The sequence below is a fragment of the Doryrhamphus excisus genome, linkage group LG11, assembly GCF_037039965.1.
Source record: "Doryrhamphus excisus strain RoL-2023G ecotype Guam linkage group LG11, RoL_Dexc_Guam_v1.1, whole genome shotgun sequence".
NCBI classification, from domain to species: domain Eukaryota; kingdom Metazoa; phylum Chordata; class Actinopteri; order Syngnathiformes; family Syngnathidae; genus Doryrhamphus; species Doryrhamphus excisus.
In genome coordinates this window covers 8,953,827-8,974,060 of record NC_136367.1, presented here as the reverse complement: position 1 = coordinate 8,974,060, position 20,234 = coordinate 8,953,827, and the positions used below count along the sequence as shown (strand labels likewise).

General features: G+C 41.1%; 1 protein-coding gene across 2 annotated transcripts; it reads left to right on the top strand.

The window, feature by feature from the left end:
* Positions 1-155: 155 nt before the first annotated feature.
* bbs4 (Bardet-Biedl syndrome 4) lies at positions 156-18,590 on the top strand. Of its 2 annotated transcripts, none has more exons than XM_058078942.2 (16): positions 156-1,368; positions 2,290-2,332; positions 5,930-6,009; positions 7,066-7,129; positions 7,291-7,402; positions 7,540-7,612; positions 8,105-8,158; positions 8,254-8,381; positions 12,236-12,290; positions 12,402-12,470; positions 12,669-12,821; positions 15,315-15,486; positions 15,596-15,665; positions 15,753-15,897; positions 15,975-16,179; positions 17,395-18,590. In XM_058078942.2, exons 1-16 carry the CDS (start codon positions 1,342-1,344, stop codon positions 17,535-17,537), a joined length of 1,593 nt encoding a protein of 530 aa, XP_057934925.2. In that variant the 5' UTR covers positions 156-1,341; the 3' UTR covers positions 17,538-18,590. The 2 variants fall into 2 exon arrangements, with proteins under 2 accessions (XP_057934925.2, XP_078650837.1); XM_078794711.1 differs by lacking the exon at positions 156-1,368 and adding an exon at positions 1,388-2,064.
* The last annotated feature ends 1,644 nt before the right edge of the window (positions 18,591-20,234 follow it).

Genomic DNA, 20,234 nt, shown 5'->3' with positions numbered 1-20,234 from the left:
TTTACAAAGTGCTCCTGAAAAAAGGGACACATGCATATAATAATAATAACAAATAATAATAACAAATAATAATCAATGTATTATTATAAATTTATAACTTACTTTACATGAAATAAATGATCTCAAAGTGCCCATAAAGAAGATTGCATGACACTTTTACAGATACAATAATTCCAGCTGGACTGTTTTGTGTAAAATATCGAGTCTGGCCCCCCCGCCAATTTGGTTAAATCAATGCGGCCCGCCAGTCAAAAAGTTTGCCCACCCCTGGTCTAAATACTAGGTGTAACCCAGTGGAAAATAAGTGGCCTTGGTGCAGTTCCACGGTACAGCGCTAGGGGTCAGTGTGCTGTTTGTGGGGGTTGGGCGGTTAGATGAAAGGGGAAGTGAGGGATGGACGAGAGCCAAGTAGAAGCTAGTAAATATTCTAAATATTATGCATCCTTCAACATAATAGTTTGTAGCGGAATAGTAATAGTCTGTCCTTACAGTGTGTGGGTATTTTTATGTTTAGGTGATCTTTTGGGTGCTGGTAGCACAAAACAGCAAGGAGAGCTGTTCTTTGACAAGTTGGCAGTTTGCCACAGAGTCTGCTGTCCAACGTTCATTTCATCAGTTAGTCATGTATGTAGACTTGAATTCTCTTTCAAGAAATTGTACATTTTTATGATTTCTAACCATACACTTGTATATCGTGTTGAGTATATATCTCAATGTGCCAACTCTTGTGTAACAAGGTATTAACAGGATGCTCTTTATGTGACAGGGTATAGAACCACTGCAGTTATTTTAGAGATTTCTTCCTTGACATTGATACCTTTTCTAAAAATAGTAGTCAACCACCTAATCCTAAATTCCAGAATAAATAAATAATTTTGTGTCCTGTGCTTAATAAAGCTTTGCCAGGCAACATAGGCCTACTTTAGTTTTGGTTTTGTTCTTTAGAAAACAAGCTGGGAGAGACCAATTGTTTTCTCAAATGTTTCGTTAATGTCCAGGTTACAGCCAGTCTAGAGGGCTCTTTAGAGAATACCCCCTGGTCTTGGCCACTGTCCTCTTTATTTACAACCAGCGTTACACATACCTGTCTTCGTTCTGGGGGAACTTCAAAATTGACAAATCTGGTCTTCTGCACCGTCTAATTACAACAGTTCATGGCTGAGCAGTGTACCGACGACATGTTTACAATGCAATATTTCTGATTCTGCTCACCATAATGACGGCCAAACCCGCGCAGGGCATACTACGGAGGGGGCGGTGACGTTAATATCCAGGTCCACTCCACTTCCGCATTCCACGCTTGTATCCATGGAAACAGCTTGTAGAGTTTAGTACTCCAAGATGGCGGACGTGGAGAACGACACAGTGGTGAGTCCCAAAACATAACCTCTGCCTTTTTGTTTGACTTCACACAAGCCGCTCAAGCAAGTGTTTTCGCCCTTGTTTAATATATGGAAAGTTTTGCTTGCGTATGTCGAGTGAATGATTTTAACCGGGCGGTGTAATCCAAGCTAAGTCGGAGCTAAGTTGATTATCCCACAGCTCGCAGAAATGTACATTGCAACGTCTTTAATCTTACACTGACAGTGTCAACAGGACAACAGTTAGAAGCGCATTCTATGTGTTGATTATGTATACTTGCAAATTGTGTATGTCACATTGTAGGTACAATGGAAATACCCACTGATTACTGCCATACGGATGCCCTTATATAGCTAGGGGCGCTTTGACGATATCGTCGTGTCGCAGTTGACTAGCGCTCATTGCATAGATAACATTGGTGTACATATGACAGCATATCATAGCATTTACCTAATACCATACAAATATGAGCGTAGCATCCTGATTGGATGATTTGAAAGTGCTTTCTCCTAACCTTGCTGGAAATGTTAGATATTTTGAAATTGAAAAATGTAATGAGGAAAAAAACAACAGGTTGCTTACTTCAATCTTATCAAGAATGGCAACAGAGTCAGACAGTTTTGCCACGAGGCGCCATGCTGAACTTCCGGTGACCAGCATGAGTATGAAAGCGGAAACACCACACACCTGCTTGTATTGAGGGTACATTCACACTGTACACTGATTACTTTGCATTGTATCAAAGTTTCTTCAGTGTTGTCCTACGAAAAGAATAAAAGCTATTTGCAGAAATGTGAGGGCTGTATTCACTTTAGTGACAAGCTCTATATGTCAAAATCAAACGTTTCCACTGTGAATCAACTGCAAATGATCACACTCTTTCAACAACTTTGTGTTGTGTTTTGTCCTTATATGTCATTATTTCAGCTCCCGATGGCCTCACAAATCAAGAAACGTCAAGCACCCAAAGGTAAAATCAACACATAACCGGGTGTGTAGATCAATGTACGGAATTTTTATTTATTATTTAGTTACATCTTTGCCCAAATATTCCACTTCATGACAATCTATGGATTGAGGCTCCTGAAAGGATGTGAAGATAATTGTCCTGCAGAGGTCACCCTCATCCTTCTTTTAAGGGGGCTTGCAATGGAGCCCACTCATTTAGATCATTCTTTGCACAGAAATGGACTAGTTGACAAATTGTAAGAATTATTTTTTTTTACTGCTGGATTAATCATGTTTCGACCATAGTTAACTCATAATTAATCACAGACTGTTTTATCTACAATAAGTAGGGATGTAAATCTCTTTGTGGTAAATACTTTATACTCATCTATACAAGTTTAAATAATAAAAACTATAAATAAAATAAAAACTATATAAAAAACAGAACAATTTGATACAATATGATTCAACAATTACATTTGTCAATGTAGACGTTAATCTTACATTATAAAATAAAGACGTGTATAAAAGTGTCATTCTCAAGCTACTTTCATTCATTCATTCATTTTCTAATGCTTATCCTCACGAGGGTCGTGAAGGATGCTGGAGCCTATCCCAGCTGTCTTCGGGCGAGAGGCGGGGTACACCCTGGACTGGTGGCCAGCCAATCCCAGGGCACATATAGACAAACAACCATTCACGCTCACATTCATATCTATGGACAATTTGGAGTGGCCAAGTAGCCTAGCATGTTTTTGGAATGTGGGAGGAAACCGGAGTACCCGGAGAAAACCCACACATGAATAGGGAGAACATGCAAACTTCACACAAAGATGGCCGAGGGTGGGATTGAACTCAGGTCTCCTAGCTGTGAGCCTGCGTGCTCACCACTCCACCGCCGTGCAGCCCAGAGTATTTTCAAATGTGGAACATTTTCACATTTTGGAAATATGAGCCATTGTTTTATTCCAAAAATAAAATCTACTTGGGAAGTCCCACAATTTTAATGCAGGCGGTATTTTTGTCAATGTTATATAAATAATCCTAATTATCATTTAATTGTCTTCTTAGTCCACCCTCGGCCATCTCTGTGTGGAGTTTGCATGTTCTCCCCGTGCATGCGTGGGTTTTCTCCGGGTACTCCGGTTTCCTCCCACATTCCAAAAACATGCTAGGTTAATTGGCCACTCCAAATTGTCCATTGGTATGAATGTGAGTGTGAATGGTTGTTTGTCTATATGTGCCCTTTGATTGGCTGGCGACCAGTCCAGGGTGTACCCCGCCTCATGCCCGAAGACAGCTGGGATAGGCTCCAGCACCCTCGCGACCTTTGTGTGGAAAAAGCAGTAGAAAATGAATTAATGAATGAATGTCTTCTTAGTCAGCTTTCTTTTAGCACCCAATATTGGCATCAACCCCAAAAATCCCATATCGGTCGGCCTCTAATTCTAATTATGGGACATTCCACTGCATTAGTACCATTTGCTTGTTGTAACACTCTCAAAATCTTCCATTTGTCTTTTTTCAACTCAAACTCTGATAATAGGCATATTCAACTAACGTATTTTTACCGTACCACAAACTTTATTTTCTTGTTCAACATGAACTCACACTCGTAACTGCAATGAAAGGAGAGCCAAAACAAAATGGTTCTTCCTACTGCATGAACCGTTCGGGTAGAAACACCCTCAACTACAGTTCCGGGGTGAATAATTGTATGTACCAACCCCCTAGAAGCAAAACAGTGAGTTTAGTTAGACATTATTCTACTATATACAATAAACTCAACAGATTTTAAAATTAATCTTCTCCCACAAATCCATAAATCATCTTCTGTATCTGAATTGACTAGCTGGGCAATTTCATCATCAAACAAGCCGGGTTCCCTCTCATCATTGTCGGAGTCAGTCTCGTTGTCAGGTGGCTGTTCAGCTATGATTCTCAAAGGCAACAGTTACAGCAGATACCTTAGCCCAAGCGTCCGCAATCCATTCACATATGGTGGCGTAACTCGCCCGGCCTCTGCAGTACTGCATTATGAGTAGATGTTAAACTAGCTGCTGTTTGTTACTTTGTTACATTGAGTAATGACCTCCTGCAACTTCAATGGGTTGGCAAGCTGGTTGTGAGTTAGCTCATGATTGCCTTCTGTCAAATAAAGAGGTGCCTGGCCCTCACAGACTGCCACACGCCACAATATGTCATTTTATGTCGTGGACACATGCGGCATGTACACCTGTGCTGCTTATATGGTATATGAACAAATCTGTTTTTTTCCTCTGAATTCATTGGGTGTTGCCATTTCTGTGACGTTCAGAACTAAAACCATGTCTATGTAATTTTAGTTGGTCCAAAAACGTCTTAATTACAAGCATTACAGAAATGAGATGTCATGAGTTTTCCTGGTACAGCTTGACTTATACTTCATCATATTTTCCATGACTTTCTCCCATGGTGTCTTTTGATCTCAGCATGAGGCCCGTCTGCTCTTCTTCCCCATTAGTAGACAGGCGGAGCACATACACAAGACTGTTCAGATGTAACAATGCTAGAACTGCACCACGTTTGGGATAAAGTTTTTCACAAGACTATTTTTAGGAGACTCCATGCTGTGCCCTCTTTCTCTGCAACTCTTATTTATTCATACACTACTTGAAGGAAGACATGTGAAATATGCACTCCGCCAGATGTTGTTAGTGGACGAGGGGATGCTGGGCCACATCTGAAAGACCGAGACAAGAATACGATTGCAGTCTCAGCAGGAAGAAAGCGGATTAGGTCACTCCAAATAGGACCATTCCCAATCTTGACCCAGTGAGCGGTGTTTGAAGCTGGAGAGGATTTCTGTGAAGAACTTGGAAGAGAGCCCATTTTAGTGTCAAAGCAAAGGAGCGCTTCTTGAAGCGCTGACATATAAGCAGAAGGGAGATTTTGTGTAATTCACACTGTTCTTCCAAAGGCAGTCATTAACTTAAAGCCTAACGCTTCCTTTCACAGTGCTGCTAGTTTTATTTTTAGACTTCAAGGGAGGTAGTAGATGCAAGATTTGTTTCAATATGAATTTGACTTATTTGATTGTAAAGTAAAAAATAGCCTTTGCTGGAAAGACTATTTGGACCTGAGGGCACCTTGCCATTTCTAATAATGGTTGCTCTTTCATCCCATCCTGTATTCTTTGCTGTGTCACAAGCTCCTGACTTGTGATGGACATTGTTGCCTAGGCAACAAGCAGTCTGTTTCTACCTGCTGAAGCATTAAAAGGCTCATGAAAGCGTTCATAAAAAAATTGCATTATTGTGGATTAGTAACGGTGCGTTAGCATCTGCAGTATGCTAACTGTCAGATTGCCTTCACAAGGGTGGTGGATTATTTATTCATCAGACAAATTAGAAGTGTATGAATTGCAAATTGTCTCAAAGAGAGCGAGCTGAGCGGTGGGGGGTGGGAGCTGAGACTGGCAGTGGGCCATGTGGCTTTGGCTCAGAGACATAATAATGACTGCAAAAAGGAGCGCACACTCAGAATAAATCAGTCAACCGTCGAAAAAAACACGACATGAATGGAAAATGTTCATAGTAGATTTACAGTTCTAGTCATTTTATCCTATGCCGTCTTTCAGGACCAGAACTTCCTATTGTGGAGAGGAGAAACTGGCTAATTCACCAGCACTATATACGTAAAGATTATGAAATCTGTAAGGTAAGGCATTGTTTTTATGGTTTGCTTTGCCCTGTCTACCATATACTATACTACTTCTACTACATAATAATGTACATGTGCAGGTCAACTGTCAGAATTAGGGATGAGCATATACACCACTATCTGTATCTGTTCAACCATCTAAATTATCTGTATCCGTACTTGGGCATAAACCAGAAGTGAGTGTGGTTTAACAGGAAGTGGTCGGGATTTAATTCTGTACATTATTTTCTATCTGAAATTGAAATAGATTGATCAGAACTTTCTATATGTATTGTTCATGATTCAGCTATATGTCTACAGTGTATGTGTGTGTGTGTAAGTGATTCTTGAGACTTTATTCTAACATTGTAAAAAGGGAAATAATCTGTCAAGCTTTGTTGACTGTATTTTTCTCAAAAGCAGCGCGTTCAGTACTACAAGCAGTTTTCCAACTGACAAAGAAAAGAAAAACACCATCAGTGACTGATGCACGATCGTGCCTGTCTTGTCAAAAACACTGTGTATTTTATTAAACAAGTTTAAGATTGCAAGCTGCATACTACAACGTATTGAGAGGGGTGTACTATTTTATGCCAGCCTTAAATGCATGGACAAATTTACAAAGTTAGTTTACAAAGTAACTTTAGATATAAACCAAAATAGTGGTGAGCTCAAGAAAACTTAATAAAGTGGAGGCATTGTAACAAACGGTGGGCCTTTTTAAACTTCCCAATTGGACCTTGTACGTGAATGAGGCACCGCTGAGGTACACTGTGTCTGCTGCTTACAGAGTCGGTCTCGGGAGAGGCAGTCAGTGTGTGTGTGACTTGCCAATCACAGCATGAAGAGTGACTAGATAATGAGCATTTCCTTTATACACGAATACGGATAATGACGAAATGTACTTGTTTCATACTTGTATCTGGCAAAAATGGATTATCCATATCCGAGTATCCGGCTCATCCCTTGCCTGAATATTTAAAGTACTTTAGCAATAACAATTGCTTGCATACTTACAGTGGTGTAATCATCATTTTACCTTTGGATTCACTTGTATTTATACTCTTCTTGTAGGTAATCATTAAAGAGCAGCTGCAGGAGACCAATGGAATGTGTGAATATGCCATATATGTCCAAGGTGAGCGGGAGCATAACACAACAACATCAAATAAAGTACTGTATCTGTGAAACTTGATCACCAGGACGTGCTGACATGCTCCTCTTTGGACCGTTTGCTGTTCCTAAGATATTTAATGTGCTTTTTTGTGCATTTTTTTGTCTTTCTTTTACTTGGTACAGCACTAATCTTGCGTCTCGAGGGCAAGATCCAACAATCCCTGGAGCTATTTCAGAGCTGTGCCATCCTTAATCCCAGCAGTGCTGACAATCTGAAACAAGTGGCCAGATCTCTGTGAGTTAGCGCCAGTGTGGATGATGTCATTGAGAATTTAGCATTACTAATACTTTAGGGAAAGCTTAGAGGGTTGTAAGAATGCTATGTTGAAGACAGGAACATTCATATGGATTATGGTTATGTTTTTCTTGTAGGTTTTTACTGGGAAAGCACAAAGCAGCCATTGAATTCTACCATGAAGCTGCTCGACTTAATGAGAAAGACTGGGTAAAGCAAAACACAGTAGTACTTGATGTAGCAGATAATATCACATGTTACTTTTTTGTAAATGTTCATAAGGGTTAAACGGCATTTGCAACATATCTTTCAGATCTCCCCATTTTTGGAAATCCAAACTTCCACACTCACCCTCAGTTGAATCCTGTTTTATCAAAGAGCATCTGCACCGTTAGCCTTGCCAAAGTATTCAGAGCCGTTTTATAGTGATGCAAACTCAGTTAGTTGAATCAGATCCATGAACTTCACAGCACACAATTTTAAAAAACTGTTTGTTTACCAGCCTGATGGCTCCTTCCAGGCACAATATTCATAAAATGACCAGTCTCCTAGCTCCACTCAACAACTACAAATATGCACACAATGTCACATCATGTGATGTACATCATCAACATTTAACACTGTTTTCCGATGTTTTTTGGAATCAGGATTAAGAATGATCCTTTATATTCCCTTGTCAAATATGCCTTTTCCTCCTATCAGGAGATCAGTCACAATCTGGGAGTGTGCTATTTCTTCATCAAGGACTTCAAACACGTGAGTATTCCGATCAAACCACTGTTTAAGCACAGATTTGAACATCCCCAATACATTTTTATGTTTACATTTTAACATTTTATCTTGTCTGCCAGGCTGAGGAGCAGCTCAACATAGCTCTCCAGTTAAACAAACACGACAAGACTTACATGATGCTTGGGCGGGTTCATTTGCTGGCTGGTGACACCGACAAAGCCATTGATGTTTACAAAAGGGCAGTGGAGTAAGTCAATTTTGTATTAATTATTTTGTATTGGATAATCCAACCACACATTTTGGGGGAATTTTGCCCAGGAGACAAGAGGACATTGTCTTTCCCTTTTTTGTGTGCTCTAAATAGCAGCCTCGTGCTGGCAGTTTTTCACAACTTTGCCTCGTTTGCCTGTGAAAAAAAACTTCCAAAATGTGCCAACAACAGTCCATTTACCTGCAGTGACCTGCTGATGGAAATAGTGTTAGTTGCTATGCACTCTCAGCAATCACTACGCCTAGGAAAGAAGCTTCAGTCATGCTTAAAATGATCAAAATACTGTAAGTTATACTGTAAGTTCTACTGTAAGTGACATGTTATCCTGAATGTGCCTGTTATTGCATGGTTACATGCATATGAAGCATGCATATAAAAGGTGGAGGGCTGACTAGGGCTTCATAGGTGAATCCTCATTACTTGCATTGTTAGTGAAAAACCCCCAGCATGAGGCTGCCATTGACAATGCACAGCAAAAGGAGTGACGTGTGTTACACTCAGTGAAAACCCACACAACTCACAGGAAGAACGTCCAAACTCCACACAAAGATGCCAAAACAGAGGTACCAACCCAGATGTTCCAAATCTCCTGACTGTGTGGCCAAAATGCTAACCACTAGGCAACTGTGCGGCCCACTGTGTCACGGTGCGGCATGTCTATGTTGCGGTGCGACCCCAGGATGTAGAGAGCAGGACCAAATGCAGGTAAAATAATATTTATTCTGGCTATAATAGCAGCAGAAGAAAAGGCAACTCAACTTGCTGACGGACAAACAACAATAATCCCACAAAGGGAGACGCCCACACCTGAACTAAATAGACACTCAAATTAGGGACAGGTGTGGGTAACTAAGACAACGGAGGCAGACAAGGAAAAACAGGAAGTCAGACAAAATAAGACCGTGCAAAAAGGAAACCAAAACCCAGACCGGAAACTCAAACCCAAACTGTCACGTGCAAACCCACACAGGGCGTGACAGTACCCCTTGTTGGATCATTGTTACTTTCATTGTTACTGCTACCTGAGTTGCCTTTTTCTGCTGCTGCTATTATAGCTAAAATAAATATTATTTACCTGCTATTGGTCCTGCTCTCTGCATCCTGGGGTCGCACCGCAACACAGACATGCCGTATCGTGAACACTGAACTAATTGTAAATATAAAATAAATTGTATTTTAGTTTTTTACAAAATAAAGCCATGTTATGTAGTATTCTACACTGGTCACTAGGTATCAGAAATGTTACTGTCATGTTCGGTGAGACACACAAGCACCAGACTTAATCGCAAGAACAACAGCCTTTGATCTATGCGCCTTAACCTCGTTAGGGTCGCGGGGATGTGCTGGAGCCAATCCCAGCTGACTTTGGCTGAGAGGCGGGGTACACCCTGGTGCGGCGCAATTACAATAATATAATAATCATAATAATATATAGTCTACTTTACGGCCGTAATGCACTCCAAGCTAAAACTCAAGTCTGAACTCCCTATGGTCCACACATCCGGAACCCATTTATTTTAAACACACAAGCACCAGTCTTACTTATGTCTTAAATGGCTTTTCTCTGGTGATGGGGGTTTATAGCGAAAGTGGCTCAACCAAGCCAGGCCTAATGCTCAAGATGCAACTCAAGAAAACCTCAATTCTGCTTCCGCTGAAAAGTGAAGCAACCCCAGTCAGTCATCTTTATACGAGATGAGAAAGTAATTATGGTATTAAGGAGCATTATGAGGACTTCCTAGAGATTATGAATGCTAAAGGCAAGATTGTTGCCACCAATAGAGCAAGGAAGGATCCCTGGCATGCCAGTATGCAGTGTGTGAATGCGCAGTTTAAAGGTGACCTATTATGCTCATTTTTCGACCCTTTGTATTGAGTTGTGGCCTCCTATAGAGCAGCTACACACAATAACTCGAACAGAAAACCTTTTAGATCTGCACCTATTTCGGCTGTATTTCTTTGGATTTGCTTCCAGACAAAACGGTCTGTTTTAATTTATTCCACCCACAGCCCGCCTCTGGGCACGCCCACTTTGCTGTGAATGGTCCCAAAGTGCTTCCTAACTACAAACAAAGTCCACATTCTAACATAGTGGGTATAGGAATTGATAATAAATAAATGAATAAAGTGTTTAGAGAGCTAATTGAAAAGTGTTTAAGGGCGAATGTCGGCTCATGATGTACTGGCTGGAGACCCCTGACTTACCGTGTATGAACTCAGAGTGGTAACGTAGCATCGCTTGCGTGTGGGGCTCAGGAGAAGACGAATGTCTGGCAACCTCGCTCTATGCATGTTCAAAAAAACAGTCCCGTGTGAAATTCTGTTGACAGATGAAAATACCATGCTTTTTGAAACCGAGCGTTCTGAGCCATCCCAAACGTCTTTCAGGGCTCACTTCCTAATACGCAAACATCATTATCTGAAACTTTGGCATCATTTAACACCAGAATACAACATTATAACTACATTTATAGGTCAGAAAGGGGAAAGCATCATAGGTCCCCTTTAACACTAGAATCCAACATTCTAACTACATTTATAGGTCAGAAAGGGGAAAGCATCATAGGTCCCCTTTAACACCAGAATCCAACATTCTAACTACATTTATAGGTCAGAAAGGGGAAAGCATCATAGGTCCCCTTTAACACCAGAATACAACATTATAACTACATTTATAGGTCAGAAAAGTGGAAAAAGCATAATAGGTACCCTTTAATACTAACTATACCCATCTTTGCATTTATCAACACACACCATTACATTACAACTTTTACACATAACACTTATTGATTACAACATAAATTAAATTGGAGCAACACTACAGCATACATTCAAATGCTGTATTTTGCTGATGATAAAACAAGTGTTTTATTGCAGTTAATTGATGCCTCAGAGTGTTTATACCCACTAAACTCGCTTTGTCAGTAGACGATGAGGGTCATATGACCCTCATCGTCTACTATATTGGGTAATATGAGCGTGAAGGTGACTATCTATTTCATGTCTAGAGTGCTCTAATAATGTTAAAAAAACATATTTAGAAGGTTGTAAACAGGTTTTCTATGCTCTAACTACAAAAATCTGCCATTTATGAATGAAAAATCCTACTTAGCGAACATTTGTGTATCACAGTCTGATCTGGAATCAAGTAAGCAAGATAAATAAATGAATAAATTATTACTCTCTTTTAGAGATACTACATCTCACAGACCTTGTTCATGAGGGATGACAGAAGAAATCAGGGTTGTTCTTTTTTAAAGTCTGGGTTGGAAGGATAGTTCCATTATGACTCTAGTATTATGTAGCTGCTGTCTCACCAGTATGTACGTAGTATGTACACAGTATGTACGTAGTATGTACTACAACTATGTACTTTCAAACAAATTCAAACAAAACAAAACAAAATATCATCTTTTAGTCTGCAGTATCACATTCAGCCAAGCCCCTTCTTTGACCCGGAGGGCCTTTTTCACCTCTGTCTAAACTTGGTTCATTTCCCCCTCTATTCATTCACATGTTGAATATTTAAACATGAGATGTCGGTGTAAACAACATAATAATATCCATGTCATGGAGCTCATTATAGCGACCTCCTGGTGGCAGTAAATGAATTAATCAAGTGCTGCAATACTGGTACGGCTGAAATGAGACGTACCGCAGTGAGTTTCATTCAAACACGTATGGGCCTGTGTTTATATAGTGTTGTAATGAATATGCCACCATTATGCTGAATCAGATAGTGATTGAATATCAAGTATGTTTGCTGAAGAGTAAGCCCAGTTAGTATAGAGAATAACAGGCATTGATGAAGTTTCTCATTCTCCTTTCAGATTCTCTCCAGAGAATACAGAACTCCTTACAACTCTTGGTCTCCTCTTTCTTTCTGTAGGTTAAATTGTTCAAATTCATGACATCAAGCTTCAGTTCAGTTTTTGTATTTTAGTGTCTTGTACAAAAAGGAGTGGCTAAACGGTTATCTGTGTTCATCTTTTGAAGCTTGGGAAATACCAAAAAGCTTTTGAACACCTTGGAAATGCCCTGACGTTTGACCCCAACAATTATAAGGTATCTACACGCGCACACACACCTATCCCCTCCACACACATTGTCTTTGTTTTACTGTCAACCTACCTGATAGCAACGCATTGAATCATTTCAAATGAAAAGGTCATTGCCTGTCATGTGGCTGTGCTCCAACTTTCATCCTTTTTCAAAGGGCGCATCTTCCTCTAATACCTCGCTAATGATTGTTTTCTTTTGCAGGCCATCCTGGCTGCAGGCAGCATGATGCAGACCCACGGGGACTTTGATGTGGCAATGAACAAGTACCGCGTGGCAGCATGTGCCGTGCCTGAGAGCCCCCCCCTCTGGAACAACATTGGCATGTGCTTCTTTGGCAAAAAGAAATATGTTGCTGTAAGGAATATTTTGGGGGAATTATCTAGTCCTCAACACTCTCTTTATATAATCCGTAACAATGGGATACTTCTTAAGTATTATGTACATTTAGGTTAGGATGATATGACAGTTAGGATGATATTTTGAACTTTAATATATCAGACAGAGAAATCAGCTGTGAACAGCCAGCTCACTGTTCTTACTTCTGCACTAAATATAGATTAGGATTTTAATCTTTATATGAAAGCAGTTTATTGAATGGAGCCCATACATTTTATACTAGATTTGTCATGTGCTGTATTCATGAAATATGTGTGATCTGTGTCGCTCCATCAGTATAGCATTAAAAAGCCAATCCCTCATGGAGATCCATCCCACAATGTAAACATCAGCTCAGGCTTTTTAGTTGAGATTTAAGGTGGTTATTTTCCAGAGTCAAAGACGACACTGCAGCCTGATGTTGTCAGGATTGATTACATTTTCATTATATTTATGTGTTTGAAGTATGAAAACATGGTTTACATTCCCCTGCTCAACTACTCAGGGTCTATTAATACACTGACACTTCACGTTCATTTTAGAGATTGGGTCGATATCACTGACAGAGACTGATCTGCATAACGTAAAGATTGTAGCCCTGATTCTTTGTTCTTTGAAATGACAGATTTGTCCACACAGCTGCATTCTTGGCCAGATGTTTTAACTCTAATAGTATTCTCAGTGTGTTCTCAGTGCAATGAATCGACAGTTCAGTTCAATTGACCGTTCACCTCTCAGAGACGCCTTACCTTTGTGATGGCACAGAGGAGCTGGCTTGCTTATATGATTCATAGTTGGGAAGCACTTTGGGTGTGTGACCAATCACAGCGAAGTGGGCATGCCTGGAGGCGGGCCGTGGGTGGAATAAATTAAAACAGACTGTTTTGGCAGGAAGCACAAATCAAAGGAAATACAGTTGGAATAGGTGCAGATTCTGAAAAATCGAATACATTTTCTGTGCAGGTTATTGTGTGTGGCTGCTCTTTAGGAGACCAAAACTCAATACAAAGGGTCGAAAAATTTTAAGGCTGCCCAGTGGTTAGCACGCAGGCCACAGAGCTATGAGACCCGAGTTTGATTCCATCTCTGTGTGGAGTTTGCATGTTCTCCCCGTGCATGCGTGGGTTTTCTCCGGGTACTCCGGTTTCCTCCCACATTCCAAAAACATGCTAGGTTAATTGGCCACTCCAAATTGTCCATAGGTATGAATGTGAGTGTGAATGGTTGTTTGTCTATATGTGCCCTGTGATTGGCTGGCCACCAGTCCAGGGTGTACCCGCCTCTCGCCCGAAGACAGCTGGGATAGGCTCCAGCACCCCCACGACACTCGTGAGGATAAGCGGTAGAAAATGAATGACTGAAGAAGGTCCCCTTTAAGGTAGGGGAATGCCCCAAACAAAATTGGTTTCACACACTTGTGGTGCAAAACACCAGTAATGAAGATACAGTGGGTTGAGGCAACAATCATCTTCATTAATATTCCATTCATTTGTAACGAGTCATGGTTGCACCTGGAACCAAAGGTTTTGTTATTTATTATAAGAGATGAAAGGGCAGCGTTGTATGTGATCGGTAGATGGTGTCACAGGCCTCCCCTTCATTTCCCAGATGCTTTCTTAATTGTGATGTAGATGGCCTCCCTTTCCTAACATCTATACAGTATCTTAACAACTGTCACTTTGCCCCACAGACAAGTGAAATCATATTTTTTTTTAGCTGTGCCTCTATCTTAGATGATAAATATTTAGAATCCTGCACCATCCTCTCACACTCCAGCTGTCCTGTAGTATCTAGTCTTAGAGCATAAACTAATGAAGCCCGCACAGATGAGACAAGCTTAACGGCCCGGTTGTGTTTGATAGTAATGGCCTGCAAATACTGTAACCTGGATGAATACAAATATTTACAAACACACTTAAATGGATTTTCTATTTGCATGCAGAGCATAACCCACCACCAGCTCAGTCGCCATGGTGTAGGGTTGCAATGTGACAGAAAACTTCCATGTGAAGAAATCTAACTGTGAATTTAGGAAATATTCCAAAACACAAACTCTAAATCCTTTTGGGTCCTCTCTGCTTTAGCGACCCCTATTGCATAGCAGGGAGAAATGCACAGTGCATGGAAGTCTTTTCCTCAATAACCGTTCAGTACCTGCGCTCTGTGGATTGGACTGATGGATGTGCCGTGCAGTGAATTTGCATAAAATGTTTTTTTTTTTTTACATAATTGGCTGTCAGCTCTTTTCCAAGAGTCTTCATCTAAACATTTTTTTTTTGTTTTTGTTTTAATAACTGTGGGTGATATTAATTTGTAATGGTAGCGCTTGCATTCTCCCAAGTTTGAGACTTACCCGGGATGCTATTTTCCCCCAACATTGACAGTCCCTGTATTTTTTGACATAATATTTTCTGAATATACTCCCATCCATCAGCTACTGAAAGTGCACACTCATGCTATTTTCTTTGGCAGGCTATCAGCTGCCTGAAGCGTGCCCACTACTTGTCTCCTTTTGACTGGAAAGTGTTGTACAACCTGGGGCTGGTACACCTGACCATGCAGCAGTACGCTTCTGCTTTCCATTTCCTCAGCGGCGCCATCAACCTGAGCCCTCGACTGGGCGAGCTGTACATGCTGCTGGCAGGTACTGACACATACTGTATATCCATAGTTTGATATATTATACTGTTGTTGTTATATTGCACAAGCCTTTGATAGTATTCCAGTTACAGTTTAAGGATTGTACCTTTTAGTGGCTTTGACCAACTTGGAGGATGTGGAAAATGCCACCAGAGCCTACGAGCAAGCTGTGATTCTGGACCAGTAAGTTGTTGAATCTTCTCTGTCACACGCTCTGCGACTTGAAGAAATAAGCCTTTCATTTCTTTCCTGATGGCTTTTCTCCCACAGATCAAACCCTCTGGTCAACCTGAACTTTGCAATCTTCCTCTATAATCACGCTGACAAGAAGGGAGCACTGGATCAGTACCAGCAGATGGAGAGAAAAGTCAACACGCTGAGAGACAGCAGTAGCAACTTTGAGTTTGACACAGAGGTGCCGAATTTCTCCTAATGTTTGGTATGAAAACCATTGCAGTGCTTTGTCTCCAAGTCTTTGCCTTCTTGTTGCAGCTCATAGACATGGCTCAGAGGATGGGAGCTGCCTTGCAGGTGACGGAGAGTGTGGTGTGGACCAAACCATCCAAAGACTCCAAGTCCAAACCAAGCTCAGGAGCAGCCACCCCAAGCCCTGGTGCCCCTCTGGGTACAAACCAAACCCTGGGTCAAGCCATGTCTTCTGCTGCGAGCTACAACAAGGGCATCCAGCTACCAACAAGTACTTCTGACCTCTGATGTCTGTCTGCTTCTCCTTTAATGTTTGATGTGATTTCAGTTCATAGCATTAAAACCGTGATCCAGCTGCAGAGGAAACCATTCATCAATCCAAAGAGGATGGCTCTACCTCTTCATTAACACCAGCTCACTGCGTAGTCTTCACAGCAAAGGAAATGTGTTTTGCTGGGGGGCTGAAGGGGGACGACACAGATGTTATTTTTAATATATCCCATTGTTCAAAGGCAGGCAGCACGGCGGACCAGTGGTTAGCACGCAGACCTCACAGCAAGGAGACCCGAGTTCAATACCACCCTTGGCCATCTCTGTGTGGAGTTTGCATGTTCTCCCCGTGCATGCGTGGGTTTTCTCCGGGTACTCCGGTTTCCTCCCACATTCCAAAAACATGCTAGGTTAATTGGCCACTCCAAATTGTCCATAGGTATGAATGTGGGTGTGAATGGTTGTTTGTCTATATGTGCCCTGTGATTGGCTGGCCACCAGTCCAGGGTGTACCCCGCCTCTCGCCCCAAGACAGCTGGGATAGGCTCCAGCACCCCCGTGACCCTTGTGAGGATAAGCGGTAGAAAATGAATGAATTGTTCAAAGGAAAGTAAACCCATGGGTATTGTTTTGTTTCTAACTAAACTATATATTTTTTGCTATTGAATATTTTGTCTGCTACAACCCGCATTCATTTGATGTCATGGAGAATAAAGTGATAATATACTAAGTACACAATGCATACACCCATTGGCTGCAACACTGTGGTACATTATTGTGGTTGTAGTCTTGGGTGGTGTGAAACTGCACTCCTTTGAATTAGGAGCGGGTTCGGTTTATTTATTGATGTATTAAATCTGTCTTACAGTGTCAGAATGGAGATATTTATGATTAATACAGTCATTTATACTACACTTGTACTGTCTACAGGCTGCGTTTGTATCTGCGTACTGAAGTTATATTTTGAGTTGGGAAGAAATGGCATAGCTAACAGTCGTATGTTTTTAGAGAGGTTCTCATTAGAAAGGCTTAGTTCTATTTGAGTAAACAGTAAAAGGAATAGTAGCAGGTAGCAAAGAGAATATTTTGCCTGATTACTGTTTGTCAGACCTTTTTGTTGGAGCGTAGTACACTGATAACTGATAACTATTACTATTATTACTCCTGAATCTAAAGCAATGATTTTTAACATAAATGTATTGTTCTGTTTCCAAAGGACCCTTCACACCACTTGACCCTGATGCAGACATGAACAGTGTTCCAAAGCTGCCTTCAGATCCTCCAGGTTCCCCAGGACCAGTCCAACCAGAGGGTCCCAGACCCAAAACCTCCAAGAGGAAATCAAAGGTGGAAGAATAACACAAGGATACAAAGATAATCCACAGTGGTCACTGAAAAAAATCTAAACTGACAGGATTAATACAAGAATAAAAAAATATGTATTGGAATTTCCCAAAATGCAACACACGACAAAGCTACTGGGAGACAAATCTGACAAAAAACCTCCATCCATCCATTACCTTCCGCTTTCCCGGGTGGTGGGGGCAGCAGTCTCATTAAGGAAGCCCAGACTTCCTGACCACCTCTTTGGGCTCCACCGGGAGAACACCAAGGCATTCCCAGGCCAGATGTGAGACATCCTCCCAACGTGTGAATGTGAGTGTGAATGGTTGTTTGTCTATATGTATCCTGTGATTAGCTGGTGACCGGTCCGGGGTGTACCCCACCTCTCGCCCAAAGCCTGCTAGGGTAGGCTCCAGCATACCCCCACATCCATAGGGAGGATAAGCGACAGAGGAGGATGGATGGATTCTGGTAGGGTTTTTTTCTTTGGCCAAAGGACAGCAACAATTTCCACCACGTGTAAGTTTGGAATCTGTCACATGTTCACTCTCCTGTTGAGAAGAAAAACTCAACTTTCTTTAAACAGTGAAAAGCAGTTTGTGGTGGTCAAGTAATCATGAGGGGTAGTTACAGTATGTTGAGTTATTATACTTATTTCTTCTACAATTATATGAATAATGTTTTTCCCTGCACACAAATGGTTTTGCTTAGTGATTGTATTTCTTTGTACCAAAGTTTATGTTTGTGGCGTAGTAACTAATGATGCTTTTCTTCCATGAAGCTGATGATAAGGTGTCTGCTGGGAAGATAAACATTGGTGCTTTGACAATCAATGCACATGCGGCCAAATACTATTGAATCCCCTAAAGTAGCTGTACTGGTGGTCCTCGCTTTATAACATCTGTGTTGAATGCTAGAGGGGTCATGGATTTTGTGCGCTGTTACACTGAAATCTGGGGAGGTTGTCCTTCCAGAGTAGCCTGAACCAAGATATTCAGAAGGTATGACCACCACTTGGTTAGAAGTTAATTTGGCTCTAATTTCCATCATAGACTAAAACTCGACCAACATCACAGTCTATGAACAGAACTTGTTTGTAACTGGAGGACCTCCTTTATGCTATTTGTGTTTTTAAAGGGGACCTATGATGCTTTTTTCCACTTTTCTGACATATAAATGTTGTTGGAAGGCTGTATTCTCATGATAATGAGATAATGAGGTTTGCCCAATTAGAAGTGAGCCGTGAAAGAAGTTAGGGATGAGTTTTTTTTATAACATCAGCTCGTTGTGATGTCATCATGTGCCGACAGTGAGCATAAGCTGTAGGCACCGCCCCCCACCAAAAACCCACCACCTTCCCCACCTCCTGCTACACAGTTTTGTCTGAGATTTCACGTGTTAGCACGGAGCATTGGCTTCTTCCAGGACATGTTTGTTCAGCTCAGGTCAAGAGTTGATTATTTCAGGCCAGCAAGAGAAAAATATGGAAGTGTTGTGAACATGGCTGAAGCTGGACTATCCGCCAAACTGTTGCTGAAGCATGATGGCTTTTGAATGATACTTGGTCATGTTGAAGAGTCAGAAGCTCAAAGCTATAAGCAACAATTGTGTTTATTTTGTGTAACTAAGCGGTTGTGTGTGTGGCATTATAGAGTGTGCGTGCAGGCAGCAGGATGCAAATTATAAGATCACTGATGTCTGCCTTTTTCCACCACCAGTCAGCGTTCCAGCCAAGTTCCAACACAGGTAGTCTGGCAAAAAACTACCAGTATCTCCTTACCACTTTTCAAGTCGCTCTCCAAATGTTTTTTTTTTTTCATTTATTGTCAACTCTAAAACATTAGACATTAGAAAGTGGGGTTCAGCAGTAGTCTGGAAGTCTTTGGGAACGCTTGAGAGTGTCACCAATCACAGATTCTGGAAGATCTAAAAAGCTTTCTGTGCTGGTTATTGTGTGTAGCTGCTCTATAGGAGTCCACAACTCAATACAAAGGGCTGAAAAATAGAACAATAGGTCCCCTTTAAAATCAAACTGTATATGATTGTTTAAATCTTTTTCATTCTATTACAAGTCCCTTGTGGTGGTCTATAAAGGCAAAGATCAAGTCACTGTCCAAGTACTGTACAGTACATCCGTCGCTTTAAACAAAGATGTAAATACTCGATGCTTATAAGGATGCTGTGTAAAGAAGAGTAAATAGCAACACAAGCTTTTATATGTTGAATGTCTGTGTGTCTAGAGTCATTTGTTTCATATTAAACTAGAAGAACAAGGTGTTTTCTTACGAACTGTGCTTATTTCTTTCAATCATTTAGAAGCAAGCAAAAGTTATATTTTGGGCTTGCTGTCAAAGATGTATCATAATGTGGACTGGCGTATTTTTTTTGTGTCACAAAACAAACACAAAATGACCTCTATGCTTGCTGTAAGCGAAGTTATCATGTCATTTTTGCGTCAGGATGTTTGGATGTTCACTTGAGCCACATTGAAAGTGTCACCCGTCATTTCAGTGGATCAACTGACTTCTGGTAGCTGTCACCTGTTCGTCATCGCTATTCGCTCTTCACCCGAGCTTATGAGTATGCAGTCCTGCAACACATCACATCTTCCCACACTGACAAAACTCATAAAACTGATGACATCCTGACGGGCCACATACTGAACCATTGCACATTCTACTTCATGGCTCTTTTTATCTATCCTTGTTAACG